Raw genomic sequence first — 17,413 nt, forward strand, 5'->3', positions numbered from 1 at the left:
ATCTTAACTCTGATAATGGAGATGATGTCTGTGCGGCTCATTGCGTCATTTTATGTTATCTGCTGTTTAATCTATGGAAAGCCAAAGAGGCCGTAAACACAGAATTAATTACGTCGAGCTCACAAATCATCGTCAAACTAATTTTGAACCTGAATTTACCTTTGCGATGATCACAAGAAATGTAGGTTACATCTAGATCAAAACATTGTTATTTCATAATCACAAGAATAAAACTGTACCTGTGCCTGTACATAACAATGGGTTTTATGTTGTTTTATTGTACTAGCAACAGTGTTATTTTTTCTTTTCTTCCTGGTTGTAGCTTACTTAATCTATGCGAGATGGTTAGACACCAAGACCCTGACTTGTTTCCATCTTAGATCGCCAGCAGTAAGTAAGTCAAATGTATTGACTGACATAGTACTTCACAATAAAAGACAAAAGAAAGAAATAAGTTAGAGACAAAATACAGAAATATCTTCAAATGACCCACTGATGCATTGAGGTTATACTACTATTGACTATTGTCAATTGACTTCTAGACATCGGAGAGGAACAACAGGTTGCTCATAAAGAGGGAAAAAGGTTAAGTATAAAATTAAATAATGTAGTGATTGCTCTTAATGTTTTGTGAACTGCAATAGCGTTTCAGAAAATGTGCTTAAGCAATTGAAAAACACTTAAACTAAAAGAAGGTTTAACATTTATTCCACTCCAGTCTCTACTGGCCTGTGGACACATTGATGTCAATGTGTGAGAGAAATGAACATGTGCTGTCTGAAAACATTAGTTAGTAGTTTCACACTAATGAGTAAAACTTGTTTATGGCGCAGCTTTGTATTCCTTGTGGATCAATTATTGCAGTGTTTTTTTTCTCAAGTCTTCCATTAAGGACTATAAGGCAGCCACATCTTATAATAGATGTCTTTATTGTAATGGCCCATCTTACAATTCTTCTGATGGACCTGTTATATCTCTCAGGTCATCCAGCACATCTGCAACCAAAGCTTTTGTATGAACTGTATTAATTTGTTTTTAACATCACAGGTTATTCATAATTGTCCTCTTTTTTTGACCTGCTGTGCAGACAGAAATCCAATATAAAAGAGGGACTTAGCTCAAAAGTGTGGGCATCATTAAGTAATGCTAATTAAGTGGGCTTGTTTTACGACAACAACAGCTTAATTTATTAATTAGCGCATTCTTTGAAATTGCATCGTGGCCTCATGCAGCTCTGCTCTCACCTCCCAGAGATCTCTGCAGTCTCTATGGTATCTGCTCTGCTGTGCTCTGCTTGTTAATGCCATCTCTCACTCTTGCAGCAGAAAGCAGCAGTTAAAAGCAGATTGGTATTTCCTGTCTTTCTGGAACAGATAAATCCCATTGTTCTGACTTTTCCACATAGAGCTATTACATATTTGGCTTCTATGCTCTCACCTCGTCACTCCAAGCCCCCAGAAATCACACAGATTGATGCACCACCTATTACATAGAGTATTATTATCTTCTATTCGCCTCGTGACCATTCCGCAAGCAACCGTGGTGAACCGATAAATCTAAACCCAGGAATCCATCTGAAATGAAGCAGCAGGTCAAGAGATCGTTGTTATCTTATATAATATAGCATATTTAAACATTGCTTGGAGCAAACTATGAGATATGAAATGCTATGTACTGTTCATAAGCAGCAGATAGCCATCAGTGCATTGATATCTCTAATATAACTACACTGTGAACTTTTGCACATCCCCTGCTAATATATTTTTGCACATACTAAATAGATAGATAGATGAATAGATAGCTAGATAGCTAGATAGAAAGAAAGATAGATGAATAGATAGATAGACTCAGTTCACAGCATAAAATACTTTATTTAGTTATTTAAGTTTGTATAACATTCATTAGAACATTTATCCAAATGTTTTAACACATTTTGATAAATATCTATTTAAATATATATTTATAATATATATTTATACATAAAATCTACAGGCGGTTACGTTTGAAAGTCAAAATGATGAAACAGAACAAACAGAAAAATAATGTATACACATTAAGATGCAACGGGCAAAATCACAGAAAACAAACTGGAGGAAAATTGGTCAGTGCAAAGGAGAATGTTCTGTCTGGAAATGAGTCTCTCAAGAGGAAAATTGCATCTTACATAATCAGAACCGAACACAGCTAAAACACATGTAAGCTTTTCTCTGTACAGCTCTAAAGTAGGACACAACAGAGAGAGATACTGAAGAATATAAATACATAAAATACACACCTTTAAAATACATAACTCTTAATTGCTTACTGTAAGTGCACTCATTGATAAACATATTAATTTAAGTATATCATATTTTACACCAAAGAGAAACATGCCATGACTACAATCATTGCAAAATACAAGTAAAGCAAGAAAATATGTCCAGTTTTCTAGTAGGGGTCCAAGAAGACTTGAGTCTTTTACCAAGAATTTTTAAATATTTATCAACTACTTATAAAGCTCTTACCAAATGTATTTTGACACCTGATTCTTAAACTTTTTCTTACACCAGAATGTATTCCAATCAAAATTTATAGATTTTAAATGCTGGTACGAAATTGAAATATAACTGAATATCATGTTTGCACATACTTTTCTGAGAGTTTTTTTTTTTAACATACAGTATATCATTTAAATATACCAGTATTTAAACTTGTTGTTCTGTCTTCTCAAAGCTCTTATTCCTGCCCAAAGGACCGAGGAGCGAGCATCGAGGAGGGATCACCGAAGGAGCCATGAGCAAGGATACACAAGAGCAGCCTTACCAGAAGCCATGCAGCTGAAGGAGTTGCTCCCAATTTATGAGACGCTTCAAAAGAAAGGACGTCTCATCTCTCTAAAACACATTTGCTCGTTGCCTCTCTCCTTCCATGCTTCCTCGGTGGGTGGGACTAAGACGCGAGGAAAGTGGCAAGTGGAGGAATTGAGGAGGCAATTTAAGGGTTGTGAGATGCAGCTTAACGCTTTCAAAACTAGTCCAAATCTGACTGTGAAGATTGCATTTGCAGCTGAGTTTATGTGAGGAAAAGACTACATAAGAACATATGAGCTACAGTCAAACATGGTGTTGGAAATACACCCAACATTCTGTGCTGCTCTTAAAGAGTGCTGGAATCATGTAGATTCTGAAATGCTTATGAAAATAGAAATAAACACCAAAGTGCAGGCTATGGTTAAGGCAAATGGTGGAAACAGAAAATACTGAGAATTTTTCACTTTTAACACAACTAACAAACCTTTCTGACTGTGTATATCTGTTAATGGAGCATTATCGGAGTAAGTACTTGACAAAAATGATGAAACAAACACATTTTTGGTTGTGGACTCACCGTATACACATTAACACTATTTATCTGCGTAACTATGAAGAGTTCATTTGTTAAAAATGGATAAAAGCCATTCTAAAAAATGAATGAACCAACACTAGTTTGATTGATATTCCCTTGAGTGCACAATAAAAAAAAGTGATTTATGAAAAAATTGAGCTCTCTTATCAAAACAACCTGATACCAATTTGTAATGATATTTCCTGGATCGAACACAAAATAACATGATTTTGTAAAATAACTAAAAACGGAGATATCTGTTTTTGCAAATGAATGCTTCATGTTTCATTTGAGCTCATCTCCTCTTTGCCGCCAAAACTGTGAATGTCATGATGAGAAGTTAACACATTTCTAGTAGCTGTAATGTCTTTCGCATAAGGCAATCTGCACTGAGCCTGTCAGCAAAGCTGAATCACTTGTCAAGTCTGCCGCTGAAATGGCAAATTCAGTGTCACTGTGGCTTCTCTTGGCTCTACAATCCGCCTGTTTATCATTTCACACTCATTCTGTCGTACGTTCTCCTCGTTCATCTGCGACACCTCAGTGGAGCCTGCTTCAAACCCGGGCACAGTGTTGGCTACATGAACCACATGGACCTTATTTCTCCCATTTTTACTGAGGATGCAGCTGAACACTTTCTTGAAGCCTTTCCGAAAATGCTTGGACACCAGAGCGTACACGATGGGGTTGACACAAGAGTTGGCGTAGGCCATGCAGTGAGAGAGAAGCCTGAAGGCATAGGTGGTCTGATTGAAAGGAAAGTCTCCGTACAGGTAGCACAAGATCACCACATGGTACGGCAGCCAGCAGATGCAGAAAAGCACAGTGACAATGATGATCATTTTGGTGACTTTGCGTTTGGCCCTCTTGGATTCGGACATGCCGTCCAGAGGGTCGACAGCCGTCCACAGATACTTGATGGTTCGAGTGTACGAGAGACTCACAATCAACACGGGGATGACGTAGCCGACCAGGAAGGTGCACGTGTCCAGCACCTTCCTGTTCTGCTCCTCCCAGCCAGGGATGCACACTGTACTGTTGGCGTAATCGATGAGGTCGTAGTAGCTGAGATAAGGACCCGCAAAAACCAGAGAGAGACCCCAGATTATCACCATGGCAACCACTGCGTTACACGGGGTCCGTAGCTCTCTGGAGCGCAGCGGGTAACGAATGGCCAGATACCTACAAAGAGAACAAATAACACATTGACATTTGATCCAAACCACATGAACAAGATAATTAGTGAACTTACTGAGCCAGTGTGATAATTATAGGCCGAAAGAGTGCAATTCGTCATAATTAAAGCGTCGTAATAAAGTCTAAGCTTGGGAACAGAAATCTGTATTTACAGAAAGAACATTTTAAATTTATTACGCTATAAAGTAATACAGTTTATTAGTTCAGTAGCCATTGAATGATAGGTTTTTAGGCCGCGCTGGTGCAATCCATCATTTTTAGCACTTGTAAATGTATTGAAAATTTTGAAATAAATACATTGGTTTATTAGATTGTTTGTTTTGTTTTACTTTACAACCTAATACAATGTCCTTTTTACATGCGTACATGCAAACAAATTGTGATTGACTGAGATATTTTTCGAGGTGTCTACTCTCAGAAGTTAATTTGGGATAAATGAAGCTGTGACTAAATGTGGAAAGTTGAAATGTACATTTCAGTTGTGGATCGCATTCCAAACATACTAATCATTTCTTTCGTACCTCAGGGAAATATGGCATACTGGCTGTTACATCCACACAAAAATAATTGTAGGATTTTCAATAGGATCTGACCGTGCATGCATCGCTTGGTGAAACCATGACAATAGCACAGAACATGACTGTGCCTTGTGCTGTGCTTTTAATGTTGCTGAGAAGGTAGGCGATAAAGGAGCAAATCCCACCATACATCACGTGGTATAATGAAGAAAGACCCTGATGTTTTTATGGCACCGACCTCTTTTAATAATTTGACACCACACTGCTTTTTGTGTATTATTGCTTAAGTTATTGCCTCATCGTCACCTGATTTGTTCCTCTTTGAACATGTAATGCTGCATTCACCATATTCAACATGCTGCTTTATGAGCTTATGTTCTCTGAGGGACAAGGAGTATTTGAGGTATTGCAGCTTCCTTTCCCTGAGGCAGGGATTCTGAGTAAAGCTGCAAATCCATGTCCTCAACATCTGCATTTACTGGACATGTCAGCATAGCTCTCAAGAGTTACAGGCCTCTCTGGTCTTTGAAAAGCCTCACTGAAATGAGGCCAAAGACACTTAGGGCCCTATTTTAACGATCTGAAACGCAAGTATCAAACGTGAAACGCAAGTAGCTTTGTGGGCAGATCTCGGGCGCTGTTGCTATTATACCGGTGGGATAAATGAGTCTTGCGCCCGACGCAAATCTAAAATGGGTTGGTCTGAAGTTGTAATTGTAATTGTAATTGTAATTTATTTATTTGAACAGGGACAGTGCACAAAGAACATTAATAGATGTCTTGTGCCAGGTTGTAGCAAATTGCTAATTTCCGCCCGTAGTCCCTGGGCAGGTAGATGGCGCATTAAAATACAAAGTATTTACAGTACATTACATATAATACAGATATATAAAGTCATAAAGATCTAAAATCATTATTGTTCCCTTATCCCACCCCAAACACAGACATTAATGTTACACATCAATTTACCGGTGAGAGCAAGTCTGATTAGTTAACAACCAATGCTTAGCCAAGCGTGAGAATGAGTGGAAGTTAGTGCATGAAATTAGCTCTGTAGGAAGAGTATTCCACTGATTTATAGCCACAATGGAGAATGATGTCCTCCCAAATGCGGTTTTGCATTGTAGAAGACTACATTCACCCCTTGTGGCTGATCTAGTTACCCGCGTTGTTTTTCCAGAGCAAAGTGTAACAAATTGTTTCAGAGGAGGAGCAGAAACATTATGAATTATTTTAAAAATAAGGCAAACATTTGAGTGAAACATTTTCAAGATTTAGCATGCCATATTTAGTGAGAATATGACAATGAAGGTAGTGACGAGGCTTTTTGTCATGAATCTTAAGGGCACTTTTATATAATGATTCAAGTATCATTTTGGCTGTTTTACATGCCTGAGACCAACTTGAAATACAATATAAAAAATGTGGAATAATCATTGCGTGGAGGTACATACTAGATGCCTCAACAGTAAGGGAATTTCTTATGTTTCTATAATTAGATAGATTAAATTTCAGTGTGTTGCCCAGCTTTTTGAGATGTTTTTTAAAGCTGAGCGTTGAATCAAGGGTAACCCTCAGATATTTAAATTGGTCCACATTTTTTAATATTTGCCAATATACAAAGATGTCAGGACACTCACTAAGTTTGCGCCTGTTTGTAAAAAACATTGTAGCAGACTTAGTAGCTAGGTGTGGTTTGGTCGTAACGTGAAAATAACCAGAGCCTGTCTATGCAGAGCCTGTTCACTCCCTACCTCACTCCCTATTAGCCCCATTGTACCAACCCGGAATTTTCCAGAGAGTGGAAGTTCTCCCCTTATTAGACATTCTCTAAAATAACCAATCAGAGCGTCATCTCACATTCCCTTTAAGAGCAGGCGCACTTCTTCCATGGCGGATTGCTATTATAACGGCGGATTTGCCTGGCGCACGCCAGTGGGAGCTGTCCGAGATGCGGCAAAGTAATAAATACCCGTCTTGGCCGGGTGGCGATGTTGCTGCGGCCTCTCGGGCGCATCTTCCCAAGTCTGGAGAGGATTGCTGCAGCCATGGAGCGTGGGCCTCCAAACGCACCACCTGCACCTGATGTGCCTCTTCCTCCTCCCCCCACTCCATCTCCGTCCACACGCTCCACCAGGAGCGCATCGAGTGTCCAATCCCACCGTAGTTCAACATCACATCTCCTCCTCTAATATTTCCTCATTTATGTCATCAACACATCCATGATTCATGGAAATGTTGTGTAAAACACAACAAGCCACAAAGAATGCTGCGACTTTTTGAGGACTGTACTGTAAAGTGCCTCCTGATCTATCCAAACACCTAAAGCGCATTTTCAGTAATATTTTTCTTTTTCACGCTACATTATGGCCAAGCATGCACCCCTAAAATAGCATCTGAATAACGCACTACTGACTTTAGACTAGCGCCACTGACTTTAGACCAGGTTTTTCCTGGTCAGTGGCGGAATTGTTTTCTGAAACTGGAAAGTAGCACCAGGGAACGTTTGCGCCTGAACACGCCTCCTCTTTTTGCTGAACCTCCGCCGGGAGCGCAAATACATTCCCTAATTTACCGACGTGCGTCTGTGGAGGGAAAAGTCCGCTGTGCGTCGGGTGCAAAATAGGAATGATACATGCGTCGGTGTACAAAAGCAATTGCGCTGAGTGCAAGATAGGGCCTCTAATGTTCAACATGAAAGGAAAAAAGCACCTTGATACAAATGAAGGCTCAGTGGCTTGGACAAGTACTCAGACATTACTCAGTTGTTTGTAAGAAAGCATGAGCTGGTGAACAGTCGGTTAATGTCTGACAAAACGCTTTGCTTTTTGTGTTTTTGATTGGATTCTAAATGTTTTGCTGAATTACTCTAAAACATAGAAAATCAGACTGGGAAACATCTGTTGAACAAAATACAAAATCACCACATTACCTTGGAAATGGAGCCATGGCTTAATTTCAAAGTATCCCCCACTTCACAACGAACTGGCTCAATCTAAATGCTGTTTCAGTATTTTCTTTCCAAATGTAACACTGGCTTGATTTTTGCCCAAAAATAGACATGAACTGCAATGTATATACATTTATTCCTGCTGCTGTTAGCATTGTGAATGACTTTGTTAAAATGTAACTCTTGTATTTTTTATTATACTGCCCTACAAAGGCAAAAGACCTTAACTCGCCAGAGTGTGGAACTGAGATAAATTACTTAAAAGTTTTTTTGTTGTCCAGCCAAATGAATTATAGGTAGGACGCAATTAGATTGAATGTATCTTCATAAAAAAGCTTGAGCTCAAACCTGACGTTTGACCCCTATTTTGAAGTTACTGTACTCTGCCTTTGTATTGTCTGCAAAAAGTGAAAGGTCACTCCAAGGCAAAAGGCAGTAATTTGCAAATTATCAATATTTGGTTGCTGATCACCATTTAAAAACTCATTATAGTAACACGTCTATAAAATGTATATATATATATATATATATATAGATATAGATATATAGATATATAATCACCAATATATAATCATAATCTTGCTACCTGACCATACTAAACTAGATAATAGCTTCTACACTAGATGCCTATCTGACAGTGCTATAGCGAAATTTAAGGAAGATATTACAACAGCATTTGACTCTATGTCATGCCTTAACATAACAGAGGACCTCTATGTTAACCTCAGTCCCTCTCAAATTGATACATTTGTAGACGGTGCTACGACTTGCCTACGGACGACCTTAGACTCTGTCGCTCCTCTCAAAAAGAAAACGATAAAGCAAAGGAAAACAGCTCCTTGGTATAACTCTCAAACTCCAGAAGTAAAAAAAAAATCTGCGAAACCTCGAAGAGTAAGTGGCGCTCCACCAAAGTGGAAGAATCACGCTTGGATTGGCAAGAAAGTCTCAAAACCTATAGGAAGGCCCTAAGAAAGGCCAGATCAGACTATTACTCTTCACTAATAGAAGAAAATAAGAACAACCCAAGGTTTCTTTTCAGCACTGTAGCCAGGCTGACAGACAGTCACAGCTCTACTGAGCCATCTATTCCTCTAGCTCTGAGTAGTGATGACTTCATGAGCTTCTTTAATGATAAAATTATAACAATTAGAGACAAAATTAATCACCTTTTGCCCTTAACTTCTAACAGTTCATCTTTAAATACAGGACCGCTAGAACAAATGACTAGTCCCGACATATACTTAGACTGCTTTTATCCTATAGACCTTCAACAATTAATGTTAAAGATATCCTCAGCTAAGCCATCTACCTGTCTCTTGGACCCCATCCCAACGAGGCTACTCAAAGAAGCGTTACCCATGGTAAACACTTCACTACTAAATATGATCAATATGTCCTTATTAACAGGTTATGTACCGCAGTCATTTAAAATAGCTGTGATAAAACCTCTTCTGAAAAAAACGACCCTGGATCCTGAGGTCTTAGCAAACTATAGACCTATATCTAACCTTCCTTTTCTATCCAAGATCCTTGAGAAGGTGGTTGCTAATCAGTTATGTGATTTTCTACATAGCAACAGTTTATTTGATGATTTTCAATCAGGATTTAGAAAGAATCATAGCACAGAGACGGCACTGGTGAAAATTACTAACGACCTTCTAACAGCTGCAGACAAAAGACTTGTCTCCATACTTGTTTTATTAGATCTTAGTGCTGCATTTGACACTATTGACCATACAATCCTGTTACACAGATTAGAACACTTAGTCGGAATTAAAGGAATTGCACTTAGCTGGTTTAAGTCTTATTTCTCTGAGCGATCCCAATTTGTTAACATTAACGATAAACCCTCCAAGCACGCCAAAGTTAGCCATGGCGTTCCTCAAGGCTCAGTGCTTGGACCAATTCTATTTTCCTTATATATGCTTCCTCTAGGCCATATTATTAGGAAACACTCAATTAACTATCACTGTTACGCAGACCATACCCAATTATATCTCTCAATTAAGCCAGATGAAAGTGGTCAGTTAGCAAGACTTCAAACGTGTATTGAGGATATAAAATGCTGGCTGACCCACAACTTCCTGATGTTAAACTCAGACAAAACGGAAGTTATTGTGATAGGACCAACGCACCGCCGAACTTCGTTTTCGAAAGCTATATAGCTTCTCTGGATGGTATCGCCCTGGCCTCCAGCACTGCTGTCAGAAATTTGGGAGTTATTTTTGATCAGGATTTATCCTTCAACGCCCACTTAAAACAAACCTCAAGAATAGCCTTTTTCCATCTTCGTAACATTGCCAAAATTAGGAATATCATGTCTCAAAACGATGCTGAAAAACTAGTCCATGCATTCGTTACTTCTAGACTAGATTACTGCAATTCCTTATTATCAGGTTGCCCAAATAAGTCCCTTAAGACGCTCCAGCTGATCCAGAATGCTGCAGCACGTGTTCTGACGAGAACTAAGAGAAGAGATCATATTTCTCCTGTATTAGCTTCTCTGCATTGGCTTCCTGTGAAATCTAGGATCAAATTTAAAATCCTCCTCCTGACTTACAAAGCTCTAAATGGTCAAGCACCATCATACCTAGAAGAGCTCTTAGTACCTTATTGTCCCACTAGAGCACTGCGCTCCCGGAATGCGGGGCTACTTGTGGTTCCTAGAGTCTCTGGAAGTAGACTGGGGGCCAGGGCCTTCAGCTATCAGGCTCCGCTTCTGTGGAACCAGCTTCCAGTCTGGGTTCGAGGGGCAGACACCGTCGCCTCATTTAAGAGTAAACTGAAAACCCTCCTCTTTGACAAAGCTTATAGTTAGGGGTGAGGAGTTGCGGGCGTCCACCTAACCCGGCCAATCTGCTTCTCCTCGTAGTCAACAGTTTTATATACTGTATAATTAATAATATAGCAAGAGTAGAGGGAGGCAAGCCAGTACAGCCCGATCCGGTTGGGGAGAGTTCTAGCCCGACCAGGCACCTCTCTTTAACCTGCCTCTCTTAGTTATGCTATTACAATTCTAGACTGCAGGGGAGGCTGTTTTCTTCCTATGACACACTGAGCTGCTCTCTCATCTCTACTTGTTACTTTTGTATGCATCCTATCCCAGAATTGCTTGTTACTAGCTCTGGGGAGTTTACTCCCCGGAGTCCTTATGTTTCTTCTTTCTCTGCAATTCCCGGCCGCGTCCTGCTGCGTCCTGCTGCGTCCTGCTGCATCCTGCTACGTCCTGCTGCATCCTCCGCATCCACCCATGCTCTGCAGCGCCACGCTACATCCCGCAATGTCCTGCTGTGATGTTCCTATGCACAGAGTAGTCTGGATCCGGTATAGGGGACTGCACTTCTCAGTATGACACGATGTGCCCTGCTATGACATGAACTTCCACGATAACCTTCGAAGTCACTGTGACCTTTAATGTGACTATTATTGGCACTGTTCATCACACCCCCAACCGGCCCGTCAGACACCGCCTACCAAGAGTCTGGGTCTGCCGAGGTTTCTTCCTAAAAGGGAGTTTTTCCTTGCCACTGTCGCGATAGCCACTGCTAATGCTTGCTCCTGATGGAATTACTGTAATTGTTGGGGTTTTGGAAATTATAGAGTGTGGTCTAGACCTACTCTATCTGTAAAGTGTCTTGAGATAACTTTTGTTATGATTTGATACTATAAATAAAATTGAATTGAATTGAATTGAATTAATCATAATATATAATCACTCTGAGGGGGTTTAATACCTCAGTTATATATAGTTAAGTATTTGTGTAAATTAACACCCTGATTACAAGCAATAATGGCAAATTGTTTTGTCTCATATTTAATCATTTTCACATGGGATATTTTTTTGGCATGAAATAAGAGTAAACGTATTATCTGCCTGTGGGCAGATAATACTGGGCTCACTGCAGCAGCAAATACTTATAAAAGACTGAGTGTGTGCTGCTGTTCATTCAAGCTGAGCTGTGATTTAATTCCTGCTGGGGATTCCTGGTCTAAAGTGTAACTGTAAGCTGCTGCCTTTTCTTTACTTCTTACACAGGAACTGAGGAGGAAAAAAACAGAAATCCATTAACATCCCGACTCGGATGTCCCTGCTCTTTTCCAGACCAGGGAGGAAACGTCTGGCTGGCAGGCTGAGAATCTATTGAATCCTCTAAAATGTAAACACAGCCAGTGTGAGCAAAGGGTGTCTGCTGCAGTGGGCAGCTGCACACCGAATCTGTCCATATTGACTGAGCTGATGATGTTGCCCGACAACTTTAATGATGGCTTAGCAGCGTCTCTGTAAGGTCTTATGGGTCTTTGACTAATTTCATTAATGTGTACCTCTGGGGTCTTCCTGTTCTTCATGTTCCCAGAGTTGTTTTTCATCTTCAGTTGAGAAAAATAACATTTGTGATGAATTATTAAATGCACCAGCATAGCATGTGGACTTGAATAAAAGCTTCCTTACAGCCTTCCATATTGATTTCTTGAGGCTTTGCTGTCTAATAAAACCTGTTCATACTAATAAGGAGACACAAATATGATTCCCAGGAACAAACACCATCACTGAGAATACTTGCAAGGGTAACACACTTTAAAACCAGACACACACATCTACATGTTGCTTTATGACGTAATGGTCTTTATGTCCCATTTACAAGCTAGAGAAGGGAACATACTTTTTTTTTATCCTATTATATTTGTTTAACATAAAGTTATTGTTTGCAAATGAGTATCACATAATTATTTTACCTGAGGGGACAGACTTCAGTTAAGGTGACTGTTATTTTGTGTATATAGTAATGTTTTTGTTTGTTAGGTAGCTGGCTTAGGAAATTATGCAATTATTTCTGAACACGGAAGGCAGGTATTTATTGCTCATATTTATTGCAGGAACTCTGATAAAGGTTACAGGAAGATGCATCATCAATAGGTGTGGTTTGATCTTGAAGGAGTCACACCAAAGAAAATAATGCACCTATAAATCCATATAAGAACTCATTAATCAGTTCTGGAGAAGGTGTAAGTAATGACGCTTACAGTTCAGTGGGTGCTTCTGTTAAGCTTAAATATGTCTGTCTATTCTTCCCGCATCTGTCAATTGATACCTGCTGGATGTTTTTGGTTTTAATGCACCATTCTTCTCCGTGCTACACCCCTAGTCTCTCAACAAGAACAAACAAATATAATGAAATAATAATAATACATACGTAAAAACTCATCTCCCATCAAGGGGGATAAATGTGACATAAAGACCGTTGGGTCATGCAGCAACATGTAGATGTTTGATTTTTTTTCATTTCTATGATAATATCTGGTTAATGTGAGAGACTGATCAAAGATTTCAAAGATAATACAATATTGTGTTTCATAGCCAAAGCTTGTGAGAGTCTCAAGAAGACAGCAATTGTACTACTATTAGTGGTAGCCCTTGGGAATCACTGGACTAAAAAATGTACTGTGAAAATGATTGAAAGATGAATTAATAATGGAAATTATCATCACACCAGTTGCAGCCCTAGCAACAAACTTTTCAAACAGGAAGCAAAGGGTGTTTATCATGGACGTTTCAAATATCACATATGAGCCTAGTAGGTAGGCTATACGTGGAATAATGTTTTTTTTTTAAGTAAGTATTTGCTGTGTTGTATAATATGCTGTTGTGTGTTTATGTGCACAATTAAATATTTTCTCTTCTGGGAATGACAGATACTATACCTGTCAACAGAGACAGCAGCGAGTGTGAAGCTGCTGGCATACATGGTGAGGTTGATGAAGAAGTGGACCACTTTGCACATAAAGGAACCAAACACCCAGCCCTCCAGAGAGTAGATGGTGGCTTGGAAAGGAACGCAGAAGATGATGAAGAAGAAGTCGGCCACGCTCAGGTTGAGTATGAACAGATTGGTTGTGTTGTATCCCAACTGCCCGCTCCGCAGAACCACAGCGAGCACCAGGCTGTTGCCGATGGTGCCCAGCAGGAAGATGAGGGAGAAGACCACTGACACAATCACACTGGTGGGGTTCAGCTGGTAGCTTTCAGATACATTCGCCTGCCCTCCTGGCTTACTGAAATCCTCAAAGTCAGACATTTTGCAATTCTGAAATAAAAATAAAAATTGGAAATCTTAAATCACATCAACTGTGAATAATGTTGTGCAATTACATTTCCTACCCTACATGGCTCATGCACTGGTGGTTAATGTTGATAAAATGACAAATAAATTCACCCTGAGGGGGTTTGATGATGAGTCAGTCATTGCAACTTGCAACTAAAATCATACAAAAAAGAAACTGCATGCACCAGAAGATTTCTTTGTCCAATTACTCCCCAGTTGAGTATTGATAAAACAAAAATGCAAGGCTGGTTTTAATTGGCTGGTGGCGTATTGTCGGATGTGTCCTGGGAATAAGTAAGGTTGCAATGCAGTTCAATTTAACTGGAGATGTTACTGGATTAATAAAACTGGTAACACACTTTATTTATTTTTTCAAAAGGTATGCTGTACCACTCACACAGTGAGAAAAGAGAATCTACTTTAAATATGTAATGCTTTTCTGCCATTTAGTCATGTATACACTGCAGAGATTTGTTGGCTTTAAATATGAACTACAAGGTGGACCAAGCCACTATCAGGACAGTCCACTTACCATTCACTGTGAAAAGAAGAAGAGCAAGTTCCATCTCAGCTGGGGGATATTTGCTTTCAGCCAAGAACACATCTATGCACGGTAAGCAGTGATTCATCTCAATTTCTGACCAGTAATAACATCATGTTAGAGTTTCAGGCGTGTTGCAGTTTCATGAAAGTGATGTCTCCAATGACGTCAGCATGCACTCTCAGACTGGCAAGTGGTGCAAAATTGAGGCTTGAAAGTAAAGAGGTGCTCTTGATGGTGAATGTGATGAGCCACAGTGGAGAGAATCATACACAAGGCCATCTGTCCATCAAAGAGTTGAACATCTACATTTAATGAGCAGCTAACCCTGTGTGTTTGGATATGTTCCACATTGTTCATCAGTGTGTTGTTTGTTAAGAATTGGTTTCTATCTATGGAACTGAACCATATCTGAATTAGGACATTGCATGACAAACCTATTTAGTACTATATGATTTGATCAATTGGATTGGATTGGATGTTAATAATATTTTTTTTTTAACAAATTCTCACATCTCACATTATTACTGCTTTCATTTCTGTAGGGTTGTGAAGAGCAAGCTCCTGCACACCTGAAATTACAATACTAACCAACTGCCATTCAGAAGCTTTTGAAGTAATGATGGGCAGCTGGTAACAGATGCAGCGTATGTGGTTCAAGTGTAGACTCAGCTATCGAAAGAACTTCACATTACATCACCTTCACACAGTGGCCTTCATTTAGAAATGGCACCTTTGTCTGAGACTTTTCGTGTGGAAGCAAAACCCAAATTGAGCAGCAGTAGAGAAAACGGAAATCCAATTCTGATATATTATTGGTTAACACCAGATAATTTGTGTTGTGCTTGCAATTTCCTTTAATGAAAAAAGGAAACAACCCACATATTTGATAACACCATGTATGCCAAGCTCAGGCTCCAACCATCAAATTATGTTTCATGGAATCACCCTAAAGCAAGAATGTAGCTTGATCCAAATTGAACTAAAGAAGCATGAATGAAGGTTGGTAATTATTCCTAAATTAACATAAAGACATGCCGCATGCATGATTCATTAATGCCACATCACATACAAATGTGATGATTAATAAAACTCATGAAGCTGAATTGACATAGCAACACTGAGAAGCTCAGACTGCAGCAAAGCAACTTGTAGATGGACAGAGTTGAGATAATTTCAGGAGTTAAAAAAAACAATCACATGTGTTGTCTTTTTACGACAGTAAAGCCACATTTAAGGGAATTAAACTTATGTAAATATGTACCATTAAAAACTGATATGTAGTGAAGTCCTCCTCAGGCTTTCATACGTTTTCATACTCATTCCTCAAATCTCAGCAATAAGCAGCCTAAAATGAATTATTAAACATTATTAAATTTTCAACATCCTTTGAGTAGACTCTGCTGCCGATCTATCTGTATGATCAGAATCAGGACAGAACAAAATGAAGAGGTAACACTGATCCCAGTCAATGGCAAATAAATGATACTCTAAAGTGGAGATGGTAGGGATGTGTTCTTATTAACCCTGTACAGAGGCAGGGTTATAGCATCGAGTGGTTGATGCTGCAGAGAAATTTCCTCTGTGTCAATGCATGACTTCAGCAGCCTCTTTCATGTTGAGGCTTATTCATCGTTCTTCCCACTAGGGAAGACACTCTGAATTGATATTACATTTTGACTGCAATGGGATATCAGGGCTACGACTCCAGCCAGAACATGCGCAAGAGTCTCAGGATGGATCAGAGCAAACAGGGATAGACATACAGGAGCTTTGTGAACTGGTAATAGAGCGCGTGGGACCTGACAGGTGGTGGAATTTGCAGACTTTGGCTGAGCTCAGTGTGATGTTTGTGAGGGTACAATTAGAGTTTTGGGAAATCAATCAATATGTAATGAAAACAGCAAAGCCAGAGAGGAGGAGGAGGAGGGTGATGGGGATGGGGATGTACAGTAGCACAGCCTTAACCAGACTCTCTGGGAAAACATCTCTATTTTCACAGGAGAGTGTTCAGCATTAAAAAATGACAAGCATGGCACAGATAAGTCAACAAACATGACCATATGTCGCATCTTTATCAATAAACAAGCTAATAAGGCGCATGATGTCAAAGCTTCATCTGGCTTGTGTTAACTTTAGATATCAGTCGGCCAGCTTCTGCATCTTACAATAAATTTATTACAAGGAAAATGCTGATTGTGTTGTGTTGTCATAAATTTGAATTGCAAATGTTCTTTACAACATTTCTATTCCAGCAGAATCAGCATGCAGATTAGGAAGATGCAGTATGATAAACCTACCAGGCTGATGATGGGTGGACAGTATCCAAAGCTTCCTCTCAGATTAGGAGCGAGACTCCCAGCAGACCTGCTCTGTTAAGATGCTCATACTCTTTACACCGAAGCCTCTCTTCTCCCAGCGTATACCCCGCTATCTGCTTGTGTTGCTGGTATCTTACTCTTTCTACACCTCCCCCTCCTCTCCTCCGCCCCCCACCTCTCTCCCCCTAGTGAGGACTCCTCCTCCACATTCACTTTAATGTTCACTCTTCACTGCAGAAAAAAAAAAGGATTGCAGAGCGAAGGTATGGAGGGAGGCTGCAGCACCCGGCAATGTATTCCCAATCTGTGCATAATCAGGTCGATCCCTGACAAATAAGCCTAAAGCAACATTGATCACTGCACATGCATCCAAATCAGCCTTCAAATAAAGCAGTGACTCTTTGCATTTGCATTCATCT

General features: G+C 39.6%; 1 protein-coding gene across 3 annotated transcripts; it reads right to left on the reverse strand.

Moving 5' to 3' along the window:
• Window positions 1-1,992: 1,992 nt before the first annotated feature.
• Window positions 1,993-17,086, reverse strand: galr2b (galanin receptor 2b). Of its 3 annotated transcripts, none has more exons than XM_039823714.1 (4): window positions 16,974-17,086; window positions 14,665-14,736; window positions 13,732-14,114; window positions 1,993-4,545 (listed from the first exon to the last, which is right to left on the reverse strand). In XM_039823714.1, exons 2-4 carry the CDS (start codon window positions 14,665-14,667, stop codon window positions 3,783-3,785), a joined length of 1,149 nt encoding a protein of 382 aa, XP_039679648.1. In that variant the 5' UTR covers window positions 14,668-14,736; window positions 16,974-17,086; the 3' UTR covers window positions 1,993-3,782. The 3 variants fall into 3 exon arrangements, with proteins under 3 accessions (XP_039679648.1, XP_039679649.1, XP_039679650.1); XM_039823715.1 differs by lacking the exon at window positions 14,665-14,736 and adding an exon at window positions 15,938-16,021; XM_039823716.1 differs by lacking the exon at window positions 14,665-14,736.
• Window positions 17,087-17,413: the final 327 nt, after the last annotated feature.

This window comes from Perca fluviatilis, chromosome 15 (assembly GCF_010015445.1).
Source record: "Perca fluviatilis chromosome 15, GENO_Pfluv_1.0, whole genome shotgun sequence".
NCBI lineage: Eukaryota > Metazoa > Chordata > Actinopteri > Perciformes > Percidae > Perca > Perca fluviatilis.